This window comes from Diadema antillarum, unplaced genomic scaffold (assembly GCF_040938485.1).
Source record: "Diadema antillarum isolate AM-2024a unplaced genomic scaffold, OU_Dant_1.0 scf00000150, whole genome shotgun sequence".
NCBI lineage: Eukaryota > Metazoa > Echinodermata > Echinoidea > Diadematoida > Diadematidae > Diadema > Diadema antillarum.
In genome coordinates this window covers 291-21452 of record NW_027271039.1, presented here as the reverse complement: position 1 = coordinate 21452, position 21162 = coordinate 291, and the positions used below count along the sequence as shown (strand labels likewise).

The window sequence follows — 21162 nt, the reverse complement described above, 5'->3', positions numbered from 1 at the left end:
GAGGCACTGTCCCTGTAGCCCTATGTGATTGGTAGTTAATTTTGGCAATGATGTTATGCAGTGAGTCATCCAGGATTCCTGGAACTAGGACTTGCTAGAATGTTCAGGTGGGTGGCCCCAGGTTGGAGAGAGTTACAGAATGTGCTAGAAGGGGGTGAATGAATAGTATATAAGCCAGAGAAATTCTGCAGTAGGCAGAGTACCTAACACCACTGCTCTGAGAGCTACGTCACTTCTGGCTCTGAAGCGACTTGTTATAGTCAGTCCTGTGTTACCTGCTGACCTGTTACGTTTGTGGAGATAAGGCCTGGGAGACATTTTGCCTGCAGAGAATTAATGTGCCTTCATTGGAGATAGACTCCATATTTTAATGTCAACGGACATTGCTACGGCAAAGCTGTGACGGGCTGGATTCCTTATAGCTGGACAATATAAAGTGAATCATCATTCAACGCATCGACTGGACGTGGTCATCACAACGTTGGATTCTGCACATTTCACTGTGGACATATACCCTGGATCTTTACCCCGGATTTATACCGAGGATTATCGCAACCTGCGCCCCTGGATTTACGTGGGAGGTATCATTCATCGGTGCATTGCGGATCATTCATCTGTGCATCGAACATCGTATCTGGACACTGCCAGGGAACTGTAGGGACTTTGTGATTTAGGATTTGCCTGGAATACATGTAAGTGATTCCATGAATGACTTATATTTGTTTCTAGTGATCATTATTGTACTGATGTGAAAACCGATTACGTGTCTGTACCCAAAATATCACCGTTAATAAACCGCCTGAACATTAGTTGATTGTTTCTTTTGTGCGATCATTCTCAGAGTTATTTTGGTCGTAACAACATATATATGATATATATATATATATATATATATATATATATACTAGGTGTTTCAAAAAACATTTTCCACTTTTGATCATAAATATTTCAAAAACTATTCATTCGATAAAACTGTCATTGATATGAGTAATAGCTGGATAGTGTACAATTTGGTTGAAGGTGATTTGCAAGTGAAAGCATAGATCAGTTTCATTAAATATAAGATTGATTTTGAAGCAAGGTTTCACATTTTGGTCAAATTTTAACCCTCTGTACAAAAATTGAACTTCGCACAGGAACCAATGATGTGTATGTGAGTGTGTGCTGACAATGGCCCTGAACAATGGACATGCCTGAACCACCTGTTGACTAGGCGTCAGTCTGGCACTCCCTGGCACATGAATGCTTAATCGATAATTCATGTGGATTGCCCTGGGCACTGCTAGTCTGAATTCATGCACGGTAAAAAGCTTGCTAACACCACATTTCATTCCAGCTGGCAATCATTTTCAAATTTTGCTTCTGACATATTACTAAATTTGGGATATTAATAAGCATAAATGATCTAAAGTTCCTCATTTTAATACAACTGTCTACTAATTAAATAGTCTGACAAATTTTTCGCTTTTTCGATAAAAAGAGATCATTTTTGGTAAAGAGTTCAGCAGCATTTATCATTGGGGCGATTTGTTTCAGATTAGATTTATTCAAGGCTCCATAATTATACACAAGTGTATACTCTAATTGATTTTCTTTACTTCCTGTCACCACGTTTACAATAGAACAGAAGGTATTCATTGTAATTTTGTTTTTCAGAAGTAGGGAGAGCACTGACGCGACTCAACGACAGTATCGACAGGCGTTTTACTTTACACAGATACTGCCAGAGGCTGAATAAAGACTAGCTGTGATAGTGGAATTTCTCATGAATGAATAATGAAGCATTCAAACCCTGGCCATTGTTCAGGAGCATTGTCAGGGTGTTAACCACACACTCCCATACACACCCATTGACCCCTGTGCAAAGTGAAATTTTGTACAGAGGGTTGAAAATAGAGCAAAGTCTGGAACCTAACTGTGAAATTAATCATGGATTTCATGAAACTTATTCATGCTTTCATATTTAAACCACCTTCAACCAAATTGTACACTATTCAGCTATCATTCATATCAATGACAGTGTTATCTGATATATAGTTTTTGAATTATTAAGAATCAAAAGTGAGAAATGTTTTTTGAAACACCTAGTATATACATATATATATATATATATATATATATATATATATATAATATATGTATATATATGAAGTGTTTGTCCATATTTGCCAAATGGAGATATTTGCGATTAAAGGTCAAGAAAAATAAGGAAAATAATAAGAATTGTTTTGCTTCTTTTGACCATAACTTTAAAAATGTACCTTTATATGTAGTGACCAATACATCATTTAAAAGGTATTATTTTTTACTTTATGACAGACACCGTACTTCAAAATCTTCAAAAATGGACTTATCGGTTTTTGCGAACAAACTCTTCATATATATATATATATATATATATATATATATATATATATATGTATACATGTAATATATATATATGTGACCGTGCATCACAAAACGAACAAAAAGTCGCACACACTGACTTTAGGTGAGGACTGAAAATAGGTGAAATGGGTCAACCATGCCGATCTTGACTTTTTCATATTTTCTGAAAGAGCAAGTCTTCTTCGACATTATGTTCAAATTTGAGATCATAAAACGGGCATTAAAGTGTGTTTTTAGCAGTTTATCTCGAACATTTTTGACAGAATAGTGTAATGAAGTGTATCTTCAGAGTCCCCTTTTCATTTTCTCTTCACACTCTTCACTTTCAAGTCCTATAACTTTTGAAAGAATGATGCTACTGCTTTGAAAGTTGGCATTAATTAAGGTCAGAATGTGTTAATGAGGCATGCTTAATTTCTTTTTAATCTGATAATCCCTTCATTGCTGTTAATCTAGTGGTTTGCATCCTGTTTTTTGTCCCATTCATCGCACAGCCAGCACGGCTTGGTAAAGATTAAGCGCTTGAATAGACAATGTACAAATTTGACTTTAAGAGCGGGCTCTTTCAGAATACGCTCTTAACTAAAATGTCATGTCTTGCGACTTTTTGATTGTTTTATTGTGCACGGTCATATATATATATATGTAATTGTTTATTTAGTTATATGTACACATATATATAATGTATGTGATATCTACAAATATATATATATATATATATATATATATATATATATATGAAGGGTTTGTTTGCGAAAACCGATAAGTCCATTTTTGAAGATTTTGAAGTAAGATCTCTGTCATAAGGTACAAAATAATACCTTTTAACCCGTTCCGTACTAAATTCTGAAATCCCCATAGACTTAATACACAGGCCACCAGGTTCCCGTATGGAACAGGTTAAATGATATATTGGTCACTACATATAAAGGTATATTTTTGAAGTTATGGTCAAAAGAAACAAATTTTTTCTTATTATTCTCTTTATTTTTCTTGACCTTTAATCGCAAATATCTCCATTTGGCAAATATGGACTTATCGGTTTCTGCAAACAAACTCTTCATATATATACATATATATATATATATATTGTTTGTTTGATAAATACTTTATTTTCTGCAAATCAACATACATAAGTTACATAATGATTAACATGTAGGAAATACACCAAGTAAATTCAACACAGAGTCGTTTGACTTGCGTAAACAACGATATACATAAGTTACATAATCATGAACATGTAGGAAATATACAAAGTAAATTTAACAGAGAGTCGTTTGACTTGCATAAACAACGAAATGAAAGAAAATTAATGATATGATATACAATATATATGTCTATGCATCAGTGATTACAATAACAATATTATAGTTAAGAATCGATTATGCAGAAGGCCGCCATTATAAGTATGCTTGAAAAGATGGCCGGCCCGAGGAAAAGATAGGGACGTACTAGATGGTAACAATACATATTCTGCTGAGAAGATAGCAGGGGAAAATAAACTATGATGTGTGATGGTGGTGAATGTGCGTGCGAATGACTGTGCATCTGATTCACAAAGCGAACACAAAATTGCAGCCCTTGATTTTGCGTGAGGACCTCAGAAGTCGAAACAAATCAACCAAGTCAACCATGAGTTTTTCATACTTTCCTAAAGAACTGTTTTTCGTCTACATTGTTCATAAGTTTGGGGTCATGAAACCAATAGAAAAGTGTGGTTTACATCCCCATAGTTTTTGCCCCATTGATCGCACAGCCAGCACGGTTTCTAAAGATTTAGGGCTTGAATAGACCCTTTACTAACTTTAGGGCTTTTTTTCTTAGTTCACACCTTTCCAGAGTGTCTGCTTTCTTTCCAATATTTAGATAGGTTAGGAGAGTTCATTTGAATTGAATTATGCAGCTTATATTCTGCTCTTCCAATATCTGCCCTTAACTAAAAATCTGTGTCTGGTGATTTTTTGTTGGTGTGTGATGCAGGGTCACATGCAGGGTCACACACACACACACACACACACACACACATATTATATATGTATATGGGTGAGAATTTTCAACGATGTACAATTGCCAATTTTCGCACCTTATGACACTCTTTCCCTTAGAACACACCAGGATGATCTAAGAAACCAGTTTCTTTCATGTCATCTCAAAGCCTGGTAAATTTCCTTTCAGGAAATATATGGATTGGTTTACTTTTAAATGATATTTTGCAATTAACAAGGACTTAAAGCGTAAAATACGGTAAAAATGCTATTTTCAAAATAAATGTTTGTTTTTCAAACCAATGATATGACTTCTTAAGGTACGTGGCATCTATCATCTGACCGTGTTCTGGATCTGACATATTACTGGTATGTACTACAAAATCATAAGAACTCTGTGAACACGTATACAATTATAGAGGACAATTGAAATATCAAATTCCTTAACAGACGAAAGTCCGTGATGCTTCTATCTCTTTCGCTGCTGCAAACTCTATTTTGTTGTCTCAACTGCAATGTAAACAACAATCTGTTGTTCCACCTAAATGTACATATCCTGCAGAAATTGTACGTCTGCTGGCTGTACACGGGATGTAACATTCTTTTATGCAAAAATTTTTCGTCAGTTTTCGTCACGGACATGCGTCCGCTATTAACTAATAAAGTTAAAGTAGCCCATCCAAAGTTATTGACGATATTGTTCTGAGTCGAAATCAACTGAGATCTAGCCACATGGTAATATGTATGTTTTGAGTTTCTGCTCATCCCTTGTCAAATGCGAACCGAAATTGCATTTTCAGACGAACCTCCGTGAAAAAAAACCAAACAAACAAGCAAAAAAAAAAAAAGCAAACAAACAAACAAGCACACACACAAAAAAAAACGTCCATGATGATTAAAACGTTATCGAGTGAGGCACCATCTTGCTTTGATGGAGCAGGTACATTTTACCCCTGGCTTTCTAGAAGAGGAGCTGCATGCCATGTTTGGAGCGGACTGGTGCTCGTCTGCACTTTCTCGACTCTACAATTTACCGAAAACCAAGCAAACAGTGTATATTTTCTCTGAAACTCCACCTTCTACTTCCTCCCTGAGCAATATATTTGTAGGAAGGTTGTCAAAATTCTAATAATTTGCATTGGAAATACATTTTCGAAATTTTGGAAGAGTAAGGAAGACAACGTATGCTCTGTCGATTAGCTATCCGTCCTGGAATATGACCCTAGTGGCAGAACGAACGTCCGTGACGTAAACAATCCTACCAATAAGGACAACTTGTCTCGAAAGTGTCCTTTATTCTATAAAACTTTCAGTTCAAATAACGAACTATACTGTTGTACTAGGTAAACAATGAGCTTAGAGCAGTAGTTTCAGAATTTTTAAGGCCGTATGTGATCATGATGAACAAACAGCTCAAAATTGACTTGCAATATTACACTTGTATTCCATCTAATTATACAAAGACAGCTAAACACTGAACACCAAGTAATAGGAAACTAGAATTTTACGTAATCTGTAATTTTTGTGCATTTACATTTCTTTCTGATGATGTCTTGGAGACATTTCGCACTGTCATGGGTTCTGAAAGTTGCGCTCACGGACGTTCGGTCTGAGAAAGGAAATTTCTGATAATTACAATTATATCATTGTGCGATAAGCTAATGTCATGTGAAAATATTATTAAATCATTGAGTCTTTCATACCTCAAAGTGAATAAAGTTTAGCATTCAATTTACCTGCAATAACAAAAGGAAAACGTTTTGCTCACGGATGTTCGTTGGTAGAATAAGTCCATGAATGACATAGTAGGATGTACAGGAACAATGTCACGTTTAAGTGACAGATGCTCCCCTTGTACATCTTTTGAGTAAGGTACCTGCCATCTCAAACAGAATACATCCAGTTTTGGTCTCCATCACGGATATTCGCTGTAATTTTCAACTATTCTATGCCTTTATACATCCTTATTTTCTCATCACAAGGATTTTTTTTCTCACATTCCCTAACTAGCCTGGACATACTGCTACCAAGAAGAAAACAAAAACGCCAATCCAAATCCGAAAAGTTCTACACAGTCACATTCAGAATATATGAAAAGTGTGTTCGAAAAAAATCCCCAATAAGTCCATATTTGTCAAATGGAGATATATGCAACGAAAGGTCAAGAAAAATAAAGAGAATAATAAGAAAACGTTTTCCTCTTTTGACCATAACTTCCAAAATGTACCTTTATATGTAGTGGCCAATATATCATTTAAACGGTATTATCTTGTACTTTATGACAGAGACCGTACTTCAAAATCTTCAAAAACGGACTTGTCGGTTTTTGCGAACAAACTCTTCATATTGGAATGAAAAGGATGAAATGACGGAAGAAGTCTGTAATGGGCATGTGTCAAGAGAAACTTAAACTTTTCAAAACAACGTGGAAGCAGTTGAATGAAAATGAAAAGAAACGGAGAAGGGATTGAGCTCCAACACATAGAGAAAATAATTGCCAGTGCACTCCCGTTTACCGAATTCCTCTCTAGCAGTTGTTTTCGTTTATTCTTTATTCATCGATATTTCATCATAAAGGAACAAAAACAATGGAGTATACAATTATCTGATGAAAACACGCAAAATTAATCATCCGTTCATCATGACATTGTGTTTTTTATATTCATCAATGAAAAGCAATGTTAATTTGCAATTCTGTCTCACATGTTTTTATGCCTCCGCCACGAAGTGGGACCGGAGGCGTTATGTTTTCGGGTTGTCCGTCCGTCCGTACGTCCGTACGTACGTCCGTAAGTCCGTCCGCATTCGTTTACGCGATAACTTGAGAAATATTGACTGGAATTTTACCAAACTTGGTCCAAGTATAAAATAGGATGAGGAAATTACTCGATTAGATTTTTGGTGAAATCGGTCAAAGGTCAAAGGTCAAGGTCAAATCATGAAATTGTATCCATTTACGCGATAACTCAAGACTGGATTGAGCAAATTTCACCAAACTTTGTCCGAGATGATGCATGATGGGACAATTACATGATTAGTTATTTAGTGAAATCGGACCGAGGTCAAAGGTTAAAGATCAAGGTCAAATCCTAAAATGTATATGTTTACGTGATAACTCAAAACTGGATGAAGCAGCTTTCACCAAATTTGGTCCAAGGATGATGTATGATGGGGCAATTAGTTGAGGAAATTTTAGTGACATTGGCAAGAGGTCAAATGTCAAAAGGTCAAGGTCAAATGCTATTTCCCTAATATCTATGCAATGCCCAAAGGTATTTTATTGAAACTGAGTGTAGACATGTATTACTGTGTTAAGATTCTCCAGAGAGAGTTTCATGTCATTAGGTCAAAAGGTCAAAAGGTCAAAGGTTATGTGAAAATGTTGCAATGTCACTTTTCTCGCAAATGGTTCAATATATCTTCATGGAACTTGGTACATATGCATGTACTGACTGGCAGGGACTATCTAGGGAATTTTGGGGTCATGGGTCAATAGTCAGGGGGCAAAGGTCAAGGTCAACTCCACAAAATGTTACTGTTTCCCTCATATACAAGTATATGCAATGTTTGCATCATTAGTTCTAAAACTTGATATATACATGGATTATCTAACTTTGGAGATTCTCTGGGAAATTTCCAGCCAGAAGGTCAAAGGTCAAAGGTTAAGGATCAAAGGTCAGGTTTAAATGAGAAAAAAAAACATATTTTCATTACTGTAATTTCACTCTTACTTCATACCTTGAAAATTACTCAATGCATAAACTTATAACAGGGTCGGTCAGACGTCAAGTAAAAATCCTCAATTCGTCAAATATATGTACCTGCACTCTTAGACAATTATACTGCCCCCTAAGGAAAAACGCAGTATCTGACATTTTTGTCCATTTTCACTTTTTTTGCATAAATATAGTCAGTGGGCAATCCTTGTTCATATGACATATTCAGATTTATGAAAAAAAAAAAATGTTTGGAAAGCTACTTTTCCGTAACTGCCGAACGCAGTATCTACACTTAACTTGCACTTTCCCCAAGGGAAAACGCAGTATCTACAAAGCTAGTCTTAATTACCAGACACTGTTATTTGTTTCATATGTAAGTACTTTGCCGGTTGCTCTGTAATTGTGACCCTGCACCTCAAAACAAACAAAAATTCGCCAGACATGAATATTTAGTTAAGACCATATTCTGAAAGAGCAGACTTTAAGCTTAAAAATGATGTATAACTCAAATCAAATGGACTCTCCTAACCCATCTAAATATTGGAAAGAAAGCCCAAACTCAGGAAAAGTGCGAACTGAGAAAAGAGGCTCTGAAGTACAGTGTCTATTCAAGCGCTTAATCTTTACCAAACCGTGCTGGCTGTGCGATGAATGGGACAAAAAACAGGACGTAAACCACCATCTGAGTAACATCAATGTTAAAACGACTATTGGTTGTTGCTGCGAAGCTGCCATGTGTTGTTCGCACGACAATAAATGAAAAAAAAAAATATACAGAAATAGGACCCTTATACTGGCATGCGAGACGTGACGTGGCCGCGTGGGTGAAGTTTGCGGGTGACTCCACAGCGCAGTACGTGCACGCGCGACTTACTAGTAGTGGTAGTAGCACTAGGTATTAGGCCTAGTGCCTACGTACATTGTACGTACTTACTTGGAAGAAGTTGCTTCGGAGATAGGATAAGTTCGAGATCACTGTTCGTTCCCGATTGTGTTCGCGACATTTCGACAGAGAACAAATAAAAAAAAAAAAAGATGGGTATTCCATGACGATATCCAGGTGGGTGAATATTTTCCAGCATATTTTCAGTGTATGCAGAGATGACTGGTCTGTGATGTGCACATCGATCGCATGATCAAGCAGTACGCTGTACCGGTATGTGTTAGCTTATGCGCTGCGTGCAGTGTGGTGCATGCTAATGCAAGGCCGGCCGCCGGCGGGGACTATGTAGTGTACAAGTATGACAGGCCTAGCCACTCGCTGGCTCGGGTGGTACAGCGGCCTACTGTACTAGTACAGTACTCTCAGCATAATCGGGTAGACTCGAGCAGAGCGTTTCTTACCCGATTAAGCGGAGTACCCGATTAACAGAAGAACACGTCTCACTCACAATATTGACACACACAATACTAGTATGTAGGCCTAAGTACATGCATTTTGCAGTGCACCAAACACCTACACTGTATGCTTAACACGCGTGCTTGCACGGCACATTATACATACGTTACTTTCTCAGTCACGAACAATAATTTACACTCTTTTTATGGACAGATAAATCTTCAGAAAACTTTGTCGTTTGACTATAGACTCTTCGCTAACATGCACGCGTTTTCCGAAATGAACCCATCTCTTTGCGTATACACTAGTCACGTAGAACGTCGGTTTACTTTTCGAGAAGTGACCGGGGAAAAGCAAAATTATGGAGCTGGTGCATGGCCTGATTTTTGTTGCAAGCTTCTCGTATTGTGAATGTTGCTGCGGAGCAAGGGATGAGCGCAAGTGTGTTCAATTCCTGTCTGTCTATGCAGTTGTGAGTGCCAGCTACATGTGTAATGTTCGTTTAGGTGTGACAAGTCGGTATATACTGGTACATGTGTTTTCATGTTTAATCACTCCCAAATAGATCGGTCTTCTCTGCAAATTGAGCAGAGAATGCGATTAGCCGCGGAAAATTTGACATTCCTTATTTCCTAAAGTGTTATTTCTGAGATAAAATGTGGGTAGAAATTAGATTAGAAGACAATTATTTACCCGTTTATGCGGAGAGGCAACCCGATTATCAGGTAGTTTTAATGTGCATTGGAACTGATTTTGAATTTACTACCCAAATAAACGGAGTACCCGTTTAAGCGATACCCGATTATGCGGAGAGTACTGTACCCGTGGTCGACGCGGCGCTATAGGTAAGGTACACGTACGCGCACGCTAGCGTTGTGCAAATTATGCCCCGCGCCGGAAGTGCCCTTGCTACCAAGTGCACTAAATCTTGACGAAAAAGCCACATCCGGGTACTTTTTATGTCATTGGCTATAGCGAGAATTGCGTGGGGTTTCTCCAAAATACCTACATTTTCATTAATAACTTAAAAACAAAAGAAAAACACAAAATGATATTTTCCAGGAAAATTGCTAGCTAGATAGACTAAAATTCCACAATGAAGGATTTTTTCAAAAGAGTATATTTTCCAGGGGGTTTGGCCAAAATATAAAATGGTGAATATCTCGGTTGTTTAGAAATAGAGCTGGATGTAGATACTGCGTTTTTCCTTGGGGGGGGGGGGGGGGGGGGCAGTATAGCAAACCCAGATTGAGGAAAGTGAACATTCAAGACATTTCTGACAAACCTGTCATATCAATATTTTGCCAGTTATGTGAAACTGTCATCACACATTGTGAAGGCATTGTACTATACACCTATTGGGAGAATCATGCATTATGGCGGAAGCATCGGTCGCCATATTCTTTTTTTGCATTTTTTTTTTTTTTTTTTTTTTTTGCATTTAAGAGGCAGGGAGCTCAGTCGTCAGATTGTCTGTGCTTTTGTACTTACTTTGAAAACGCATGTTAAGAAAGTGAAGATTTAGTAACAAGTTTAAGATCGCACTTTGATACATTCGCTCTTCCGAAGATTCGTTACTCCGAATGTCCGTAATTCCAGGGATTCATTATTAGAAAAGTATGTTATTCCGAAAATGGAAAAAAAAGTTCGTAATTAATTCAAGAGAATCCTTATTTAGAATATTCTTATTCCGAAATGTGTTAATCCGAAAATTGAACATTAAGGTTCACTCTTCTTTAGGTTTTCTTCTAAAAGTGGAATGGGCCTGATATTCGTTAAGGTGAAAACGATTATTATGTGGTTTGTTAAATCTGGAGGCTTTGATTGTTAATTTGCTTCTCCTCATTTCGATAACTCAGCACATTTATTTTGTTTTTCTTTGTCAATTCTTTGTCATAATCAGCAGTGACCGTGTTCATTATGAGTAAAGTTTGCATTGTAGACTTTCATATATCAAATTTAGGACCTGAATCTTTGCTTTCGTGATTACGAAATTTTATATATTCGTTCTCAAAAGACGTGCACTTTATCGCGATTGCATGGGAGCGTTACATTTTTTTTTTTTCAAATCAGTCAACTCTCAAATCAATCTTCTTGCATTTTGTTTTCATAAGAACGTGGGTTAATAAACGATCTCCAGTTAAGACATCTAGAGTTATAATAAAACATGTGGCTAAAAATATCATCTAATTGATTTGGGTAATGGTAATGAAAGCAATGTGTGTGGAAAACATTGGGTTTTTTTTCAGTAACCGATGGCCTGCTTACAACTGACAAAGCATAACATTTCATTTGATTGATTTAACCTTGTATAAATTTACAAATAGTAGTCGTTATAATTACTGAGTTCACTGATATTATGCTTGATGGAACATATTAGCCACAAGGCGTAATGTTTCATCAGTTGGACTACGTCACTGAGATTACACGTGTGCTTGTACGTTCATCTACGAGGGATGAAAAAAGGGTGTTTTCTTTGATCCTCAACATGAACAGATAAACAAGCTTTAATAACTTAGAGTTGGTAGTGATTATTAAGGATTTTGCAGAGGAGTTTGTTCTCGACATGAAATCGCTGTTTGGTGTGAATAAAATGCATTTCCAACTCCAGAGATCTGCATTGTTCAGTATCTTGTTTGTTCCGAACGTCCGTGAGCTAATGATATGCGAACCTCCGTGATGAAAACTTAGCTATGTTTGTTGGACTGCCTAGATCAGATACATCTTTAAAAAAAAAGTATCTTATTATTTGAGTAAAGTATGGGATAGTGACATAACATGTCGAAATATTGAGTTTCTGTAAAATGCGCGTAAACTGGAGAAAGTGTTTAGCGAATTTAACGAATTTGATTAAATCATCGGTTGTCGACCATTACGAACTGATTAGGAGTACAAGCTTACTATTCTGCCAACACATACACATATCCCTTGAGTTACTTCGTTATGATTTTGAACTGAATCAGATTGTTGCAAGTTATGTTAAATGATATTCAAATGCATGTGCAGTATTATTCCTCACGGACGTTCGCTTGTCTGGACATGGTTGATTTTCGTGATGAATAAAAACTTGTTCCTGTGGGAAAATCCTCGTATAATTGGGTTCATATTAAAGCGTCAGTTATACTCATTCAGGTAAGATGAACGATTTGGACAAATTCCTATAACTTTTGAAATTTGGCGTTGTTTTGGCTCAATTGTACACGTTCAAAATTCTGACCCATATATATATATAATTATGTGTGTTATTATATACAGTGTATATATATTCTTGCGCATTCCTCGCCAGAATGAAGCGTTTAATACATGCCATGTTAGGGTTTTTAATCAAATATATAGTACATAATGTATCAACATTATGATGATTTTCTTTATTAAAGTTAAAAAAGGCAATCGATCTTTATCATAATCATAATCCTGATTTGAATGTTTCTCGCTTTCTGTCACATCAAACATTGATGTCTTTGATATTTCCGGCTTTGAGCGAGTAAAAAGAAAGAAAAATGACTAGATAAGATAACAACGAACAAGACAAAAGATTCAATATGCAAAACAGAATAACACAAACACATGGAAAAAGAAGCTGAATAAGTGTATAATCTATTATTGGTGTTCCGTTTTCCCTAGTATGTTTTCATCTGATGCACATTAATGGAAAAGATTGCCCACTGCCTCGGTGCTTCCGTACCGAAACGTAACACTTGCCCCTCGGAAAAAAAGAAAGAAAGAAAGAAGAAAGCAAAACAAGATGAATTGCTTCGTCATGGTTATACTCATTTAAAGTTCAGTGATATTCTGTGTGCATTTGTCGCTTCAATCAATCCTTTTCAGTGTCACAGGACTGGACTCGAAATCGTGTATTAAACTTACCTTCTGCAAAGGGTCCACAGAAGACGTCAACGGTCAATGTTAGCATCAAGACAAGATGGTAACTTCTTTCCATGATAAGTAGTCGAAGACAGAAAGAGTGCATATTGAACAAAATTGATATACGCTTACAGTTGTAATGTCTGCTACATTGTAAGTCTGCCAAATGGTCATAAATATCACAGTTCTCAAAATAGGTCGAAAGACTGGCACATGCATGTAACCTACCCTTTGGAATTACTAAACAAACATGATTCTCCTGTATACAAAGAGTGTTCGTATTTCGTAAATGCGCTTCTCCACTCTGCGACTATATTGGCTGGCTGCACCAGCTGTTTGCTGATCTGTCGAACTCTATTTATACATATGTCGCGCGTTCTGTGGTTTAAGATCTTAGCAAAAGCATTGTTATTTCGCGGGAGACTTCATCCAATACAATTGGCTCTGAAATATGAAGACGTGAATATAAGAACGACCCAAGTTCAATTTTCGACCAAATTCAGTTTGACATGGCAAATAGTAGCTTATGCATGGACCAATCTGGTGTATATCCTTATTACCTCCAGAAGTGCTGAAATGTAAGAATGAGATTTATATGAATGTAAGAATGACCCGAGTCCAGGACTTGGGTCATTCTGAAAGAGGTATCTGAAAGAGGTATCTGAAGTCATGTTTCACTTTGCTGGAAATAAAGACTTGTTAAATTCTTTTTGATATTATTAAACAGATTGACACTATTTTTGCATACTTCTGTACTGTGTCTGTCTGTTTGTTTGTTTGCTTGTTTATTCAAATATGTCTACATAAGTAGACCCATGTGTGAGCATTTCTCTATATTGAGAAACTTTGAGGCTATATGTATTTTTTTGTATAAGGAAAAACAACAACAACAAATGTGACCGTGCACCTCAAAACGAACATAAAGTCGCACACTTTGAATTTACGTGAGGACTGAAAATAAGTGAAATGGGTCAATCTAGCCGAACTTGACTTTTTCATATTTTCTGAAAGAGCGGGTCTTCTTTTACATTATGCTAAAATTTGGAATCATAAAACGGGCAGGAAAGTATGTTTTTTTTTTTTTTTTTGCAGTTTATCTCGAACATTTTTGGTAGAATAGTGTGATTAGGTGTGTCTTTAGAATCCCTTTTTCATTTCTGAAAAACCTTGTCCACATTCTTCACTTTCAACTCTAACAACTTTTGAAAGGATAGTGCTACTGCTTTGAAAGTTGGCGTCAATTATGGTCAGAATGTGTTAATGAGGCATGCTTAATTTCAGTTTAATCTGACTATACAGTAAACCTCGCATGAGTCGAAGCTCTCGGGACTGGCAAAAATGCGTCGACTTAAGTGAAATTCGACTCTCGCGAGAGTCGATTTTTTGTTCGACTCACAGTTATGTACATGTATTATAGTACATTTGCATGCACGTGTGTGTGTGTGTGTGTGTGTGTGTGCGTGCGTGTGTGTGTTTGCATTCAAATTTGTCTGTTCTTGAAGATAATGTTCTTATTTTGTTCTAAATTGAACATGGAATTTGTATCAATACTAGTAGTTAAACGTAGTTCTGAGAATGTCTGCGCTAATGTGGCAATGTGCATATGCTATGTCTATGGTGCAACATACAATGTAGGTAGCCATCTCTGTCAACCTACCCTGAGACAAACACTCTCCCAGGCCCATCCCACCTCCACTGAACAAAACTATACAGCCAGCCGGGCACGCACAAACAAGCTCCGCCCACTTGGCCTGTCACTAAAATATTAAAGCAGCGATTGGTTGACCAAGGAGTTCTGGCTTGACATGGATAAAGTATGGATGTGCTGTGTGTATGGATAAAGTATATGGATCGATGTGCTGTGTGTATACCCTACATGTATACATGTATACGTATTCGACATGCGTGCATACCGGTACGGTGAGTGTGCATGCTTACCTGCAGCATGCAGGCCAGGGACGGGGTTCTGCGACATGCCGATTTTTTTGTTCTCCTCTAAATGTCATGAGAATGCCAGACAAATCTTCTTCGGCTCAAGTGATGTAAACTACGTGTATTTTGTACAAAAGGGACTGAATGTTTTACTTCGACACAGCCGAAATTCGACTCTCGTACTTCGGCTTATCCAAATATTTCTTAGAGAAAATGCATAGGGAAAAATCGGGACTTTTTATTTTGCTTCGAGTTAAGTGATTTTCGACTCACTCGACGTCGACTTATCCGAGGTTTACTGTACTTTCATTGTTGTTACTCTGGTGGTTTACTTCCTGTTTTTTGTCCCATCGTTTCATCGCACAGCCAGCACGGTTTGGTAAAGATTAAGCGCTTGAATAGACACTGTACTTCAGAGCCTCTTTTCTCAGTTCACACTTTTCCTGAGTTTGTGCTTTCTTTCCAATATTTAGATAGGTTAGGAGAGTCCATTTGATTTGAGTTATACATCATTTTAAAGCTTAAAGTCTGCTCTTTCAGAATATGGTCTTAACTAAAAATTCATGTCTGGCGACTTTTTGTTTGTTTTGAGGTGCAGGGTCACAAATGATCATGTTTATGCAAACAAAAGGGATTTTCCCTTTAATAATTCGCAATGCCTTCTAAAACAATTCACAAAATATGAAAACATGATGAGGAAAAAAAATAATGCCAACCAAGACAGGGAAACATGATTTCTCAGACTAACAGGGTGAATTTTTGCAACCGAAAGGAGAAGAAGAGGACAGAGGTGAAGTCGTCATGGTTCTGGGATACGTTGGTCTGATTCTACCTCCTAGAGTTGTTGAGGTGTGGAGACCATGATTTTCTTTTGGGAAAAGAAATGTCTTTCTTTAAGCTTGGTGCTGGCCAATTTAGCTCAGGCCAGGAGCTGGCCCAAAATGCATGAGTTCTTAAAAAGGGTATTCATGTCTTTTCCCCATAGGAGATGTACTCATACTCAGTGCTTACCAGAAATACCATGGTATTTTTCAAATAAGAGTAGTACCAATACATAAGTAGGGCCAAGGGTAGCATCTTTGAGTCTAGAAGTTTTCCATAAAGTTGCGGATTCTTGCTTAGTTGGAAATATCCACAATCTAAAAATCCTGCAAAGTACTTCAACCATTGCCATTATTGTCAGTTGTAAATGGAAGATAGTCTGTAAAGCGCATTGAGACACTTAAGTGTGAAATGCGCTATATAAAAACCAGCTATTATTATTATTATTATTATTGTAAGTGAATAATGGCAATCACCATGCAAAAGACAAAAATCCTTCAGAGTGTGGATGTGTTGTCTTCGGGAAGTATCCAAGAGGATCTGAAGTTTATAATAGGGCAACTGGGCAACTTTTCAGTGCTGATATGGAGTTGGTCCAAAAAGTATTTGTATGGTTGTTTGTTTGCGTGTTTGTCTGCTTTTGTACTCACTTTTGTCTGTTTATTGTTAGGTGAGCTATGCATTCACACATAACTATGTATCGTAGTACATGTAGCTGAGAGGATAAGGCCATAGACTGTGAATCTTGATGTCCTTTAAAATAGCTCAAGACCCTTCCAGCAGCCATTGTACCTTTTGCCCCAATGCATGGTCCTCATCCTGTTGAAAACTCATCCTGAGTATTTCTTGGAGAGGTGTCTGTGGGAAATGCATGTCACAGCAAAATGAGCTCATCCTTGGCAGGTGTAAGACCATCTGTATCTTGGTTGCGTTTTTACAAGCATTCATTAACTTTTTGTGGTCCCAGAAAACAAAGGTAAATTCCAGATCTAATTATGAAGGCAGCCAGCTGTATTGATACAAAGTCAAACATGTGAGTGTCCATCAAGATCAAGTAGAGTCAGTGTTACTTAACATTTGGTTGGACTTTGAACTGGAGACTCTCTACCATCAAGCCATGAGATCCTAATTTTTCCACTCTTTTCTGCCTTTATTCTCCCCCAGTACCTTTTTCCCACCGCTGGTTGCTGTGAGCAGCACGATTCACTTCTACCTATTTGTTGCCCTCCCACGAGAGCGTGTCGACATTAGCTACAAGATCTTCAACTTCAATTGCCTGTTCAAACAGCTTGTGACCGACTGGGCAATACCGAGGAAAGTTTAAAACCACGAGTTCATGTTGATAAAAATGTGATTGTTGTTGTCCACAGAGGGCAGCAGACATTATAACAGTAGTTCATCCTCGGACATACCAGGCATAGGCCTATTATACGTATATATCTTACCCTCATTCTAATGCAACAAAAAAGAAATCAAAGAGGGAAATATTTCAGCAGGAGCAGACATCACACAACTGCAGCGAAATTAATAGAAGCGTATTGATAACAGAATATGACATGTGTACACACACAAAAAAAAAAAATCAATAAGCGTCTGCACGGCTCGTGATGGCAAATGATCATATAGGCGTTGTTTTTTTTTTGTGTGTTTGTTTGTTTTTGTGTGTTTTTTTTTTACTCCTTTTTATTTTCTACTTTTGAAATGTCTGATAAATTTCCCCTAATTTCAGTGACTTGATGCAACTGTTCCTATGAATAGAGTTGACTGAAAGTGTTCTTCCGTTTTCCGTTGACCATAGCACAAAACACTTATTGTTCCGCACAATACAATATCTTGTGAACAAGGATAAATGTTTTGTTCTCTCGTCCGTAATCAGATATATCTTTATGTATTTCTGCATTCATGACAATGGATCATCAACAATTTGGCCATTTTGGTAGTTCATTCTTAACTATCTCTCTGTTTAGGGCAGTATTCAGTCTCTCACACATATTATCATGTAAAGGTAAACGCCTACTTATGACAACTGGAAATCTTTGTACTTGTATCACGAATGCACAATATACACCATTAAAATGCACTACCAAATTTTACAATGATGCGAGTGTATAGCATGTTAACAGTTGGTAATCTGTTGTGGTTGGATCGATCATCTGAGTGTTGTTTGGCATGTAGCAAGAAATAAGCGCGTTTGCAGAATGCTTGCAATGAACTTTGTATGAGTTTAAATCTCTCAATATCTTAAGAAGAAGTAATCCATAATTGAAAAATACTTCTTTCTGTCAACACTTTGCTAAACAAGTCGGTTAATTCTAGGGTTAAGCATTCTGCAACGAGATTAATATTCTTGCATATCTATTGTTGGTTCCTTCTAATCGTATAAATATAATGAAGAGTTTGTTCGCAAAAACCGATAAGTCCATATTTGCCAAATGGAGATATTTGCGATTAAAGGTCAAGAAAAATAAAGAGAATAATAAGAAAATTTTTGCTTCTTTTGACCATAACTTCAAAAATGTATCTTTATAATCTGTAGTGACAAATATATCATTCAAAAGGTATTATTTTGTACTTTATGACAGAGACCGTACTTCAAAATCTTCAAAAATGGACTTATCGGTTTTCGCGAACAAACTCTTCATATGCTGTTACTCTTTCCCCATGTTACACAAAGCAAATGGCATGAATACAGAGCACAAATCTTCTGTTTTGTTTGTTTGTTTTTTTTTTTGGGGGGGGGGGGAGAAAACTTAATCAGACTTAATGACATAATGGACATGCTTTTGTCTCTTAAGGTTTGGGGATGGTGGAATTGGGCATTGAAGATTAATGGTCAGGATGCGGTCATGCAATATCTTTAATGTTGGAGTATTGCTTCCTTTTTATTTTGCTAATTCATGACACTTCAACACTTTGCACCCAATACCAAACATAAAGAAATACTTGAGTGCTCCCACTCTATTCTTCTTACACTTACTCTGTCTCTCTCTCTTTCTCTCTCTCTCTCTCTCTCTTGTCATTTGCCACACACACGCAAAAAAAGGTAAATAATAATATGTTAAAAAAAGCTTTATATCTGAAATACTTGCAAACATGTACTTGAGAGAATAAGCGATGTCAATCTTTTCTGGTATCTGAGCCTCTTATAAACATAATAGAATTTACCAAGTTTCTCTTGCTTCATGTTGCTCCATTAGGTCTAGGCCTACAGGCCCGATTAAGTAATGTTACAAGTAAGCCTACCTTTTGCAGTGGGGCCCCAGAAGACTAACGAAGTCATTATCAGGAGCAGAACGAGGTTGTATCTTCGATCCATCGCTGTGGGTTATGAAAATCTCAGACTGCTTAAAACATGCAAGTTAGTAGGTTATCCTACAGCACTTTAAAATCGCTACGCCCGTCAAATTCTGACGTATTATATCATTATTCTCGATGTCGGAAATCGAACACCCTGTATGCACTGTAAAGCCTTGATGTGAATGGGATTCTTTTCTCTAAAAGGGTAAAGGGGAGTAAACGCGTGGTTCAAACCAGCGACGTAGCCATTTAATTTTGCTTGCTGCAAACTTATCAAATTGTCCGTGTAGAAATTTTTACGTGGCGCACAAGTATATCACACCGTTGACTTTCCGCAGGAGACATGGTTCAAGGTACAACGTTATACAAATTTGCTCGCCTACATATTGATAAATAGATAGTGCATGACAATGACTTCAAATGTTTCATAGCATGATAAATCAAGGGTTTGAACTGTTATCGACCAAAGTACCAATTTCATTCTTTGGGGCTAAAAGTCGGCTTTAAATGCAAGATGGCATAATTACTAAAGGTGAGTGTGTGTGCATGATAGATCTTCCTTTCTTCGCCACGAAAAAAAAAATTGTGAGTTAGTTCAAGAGCTTGTGACAACAATGTCAAAATGCATTATATACTCTCGCCTTATGCATTTATCAGAGCCATATATTTGCACACGTTAAAGATTAACCTGAACGATTATTATCAATCATCTTTCATTCTAAAATTTAATTACATGTATATTGTAAAAGCTGTAAGATGAATTCCACGCTGACAGCGTATGGCAATACCACAGACCCTTTTTGTGTTGTTGTTGCTTTTGTTTTTTGTTTGTCTGTGTTTTGTTTGTTTCTTTTTTTTTTTTTGGGGGGGGGGGGGGACTTTTTCCCCAAGATACTATAGACCTATAGAATAACACTATCTATATGCTGTCACACTCTATTTTACTCTTGTGATGAAGCCGCTGTATTATGAAATGTGGGTATACCTCATGTCTGTAGCCGGAAATACCTGTATATCATGACGATCTATAAAATCACTTTTAGCAAAACCAATCCTCCAGATGTATTTTAGGATTTGTTTCTTGAATGCTTTACGTTTTAATACCCATGAACATATAGACCTATTATTCCTCACAATTTCTAAAGTTTATTTTATTCCTTGATGTTGTAACTTGATGTGTTTCTCAGAACATTTTGAACTAGTGGTTGGGAACATACCTGACGTGCAATCATCATGCCAGTGACTTATTTTTCATAAGCCATATCATCATTTGAAAACTAAATTAGGTATTCTGCTCAATATCATTTAATTCCAGATCGTTGGCGTTCAGTTTCAAAAATGCAACATCTCTCTCGTCGTTTTCATGAAAGTAGGCTTATGTAAGGATGAGTCACACAGCCCACGAAGCCCACCAAGTTATCAAGACCCACGAGCAATAAAACACTATGTATATAACTAAATTTTAGTTTGTGGTGGGTTGGAGGTGACTCCTGGCTTGCAACCGTTTTAGTGATTCACAACGTCCCCGAATGTTTTTATTCTTATTCGTTTAATTTAGAAAATTCACAAATTCACTATTTTGTGTGTCCAAATCGTTGTGATGTACTTAAATTCGTTATAAAAAAAAAAAAAAAAAATCACTGACGGGCAACGGGCAAACTCCGCCTGATGATGACCCAAAATGACAGGGGCCAGTTGCATAAAAGTTACAATTATGGTATTTTTGCCATCCAGTGGTAACTTCCATGGAATTCTTGATTTTCATTGGCTGTTGAGTATTGTTACCATGGTAGTTACCATTGGATGGCAAAGTTAC

General features: G+C 37.0%; 1 protein-coding gene across 3 annotated transcripts in view; it reads right to left on the bottom strand.

Annotated features, from left to right (window-relative positions):
- The window catches only part of LOC139721801 (uncharacterized), a 185128-nt gene extending 165461 nt beyond the window's left edge, over positions 1–19667 (bottom strand). The window contains exons 1-2 of one of the 3 annotated variants that reach the window (XM_071633125.1): positions 19293–19667; positions 13299–13363 (exon numbers count right to left, since the gene is read on the bottom strand). In XM_071633125.1, coding sequence (XP_071489226.1) covers positions 13299–13344 — 46 coding nt within the window. In that variant the 5' untranslated portion in view covers positions 13345–13363; positions 19293–19667. Of the gene's footprint in view, positions 1–13298; positions 14587–19292 lie in introns of those variants that run through there. The other 2 variants (XM_071633124.1, XM_071633123.1) reach the window with 2 other exon arrangements.
- Between the last annotated feature and the right edge of the window lie 1495 nt (positions 19668–21162).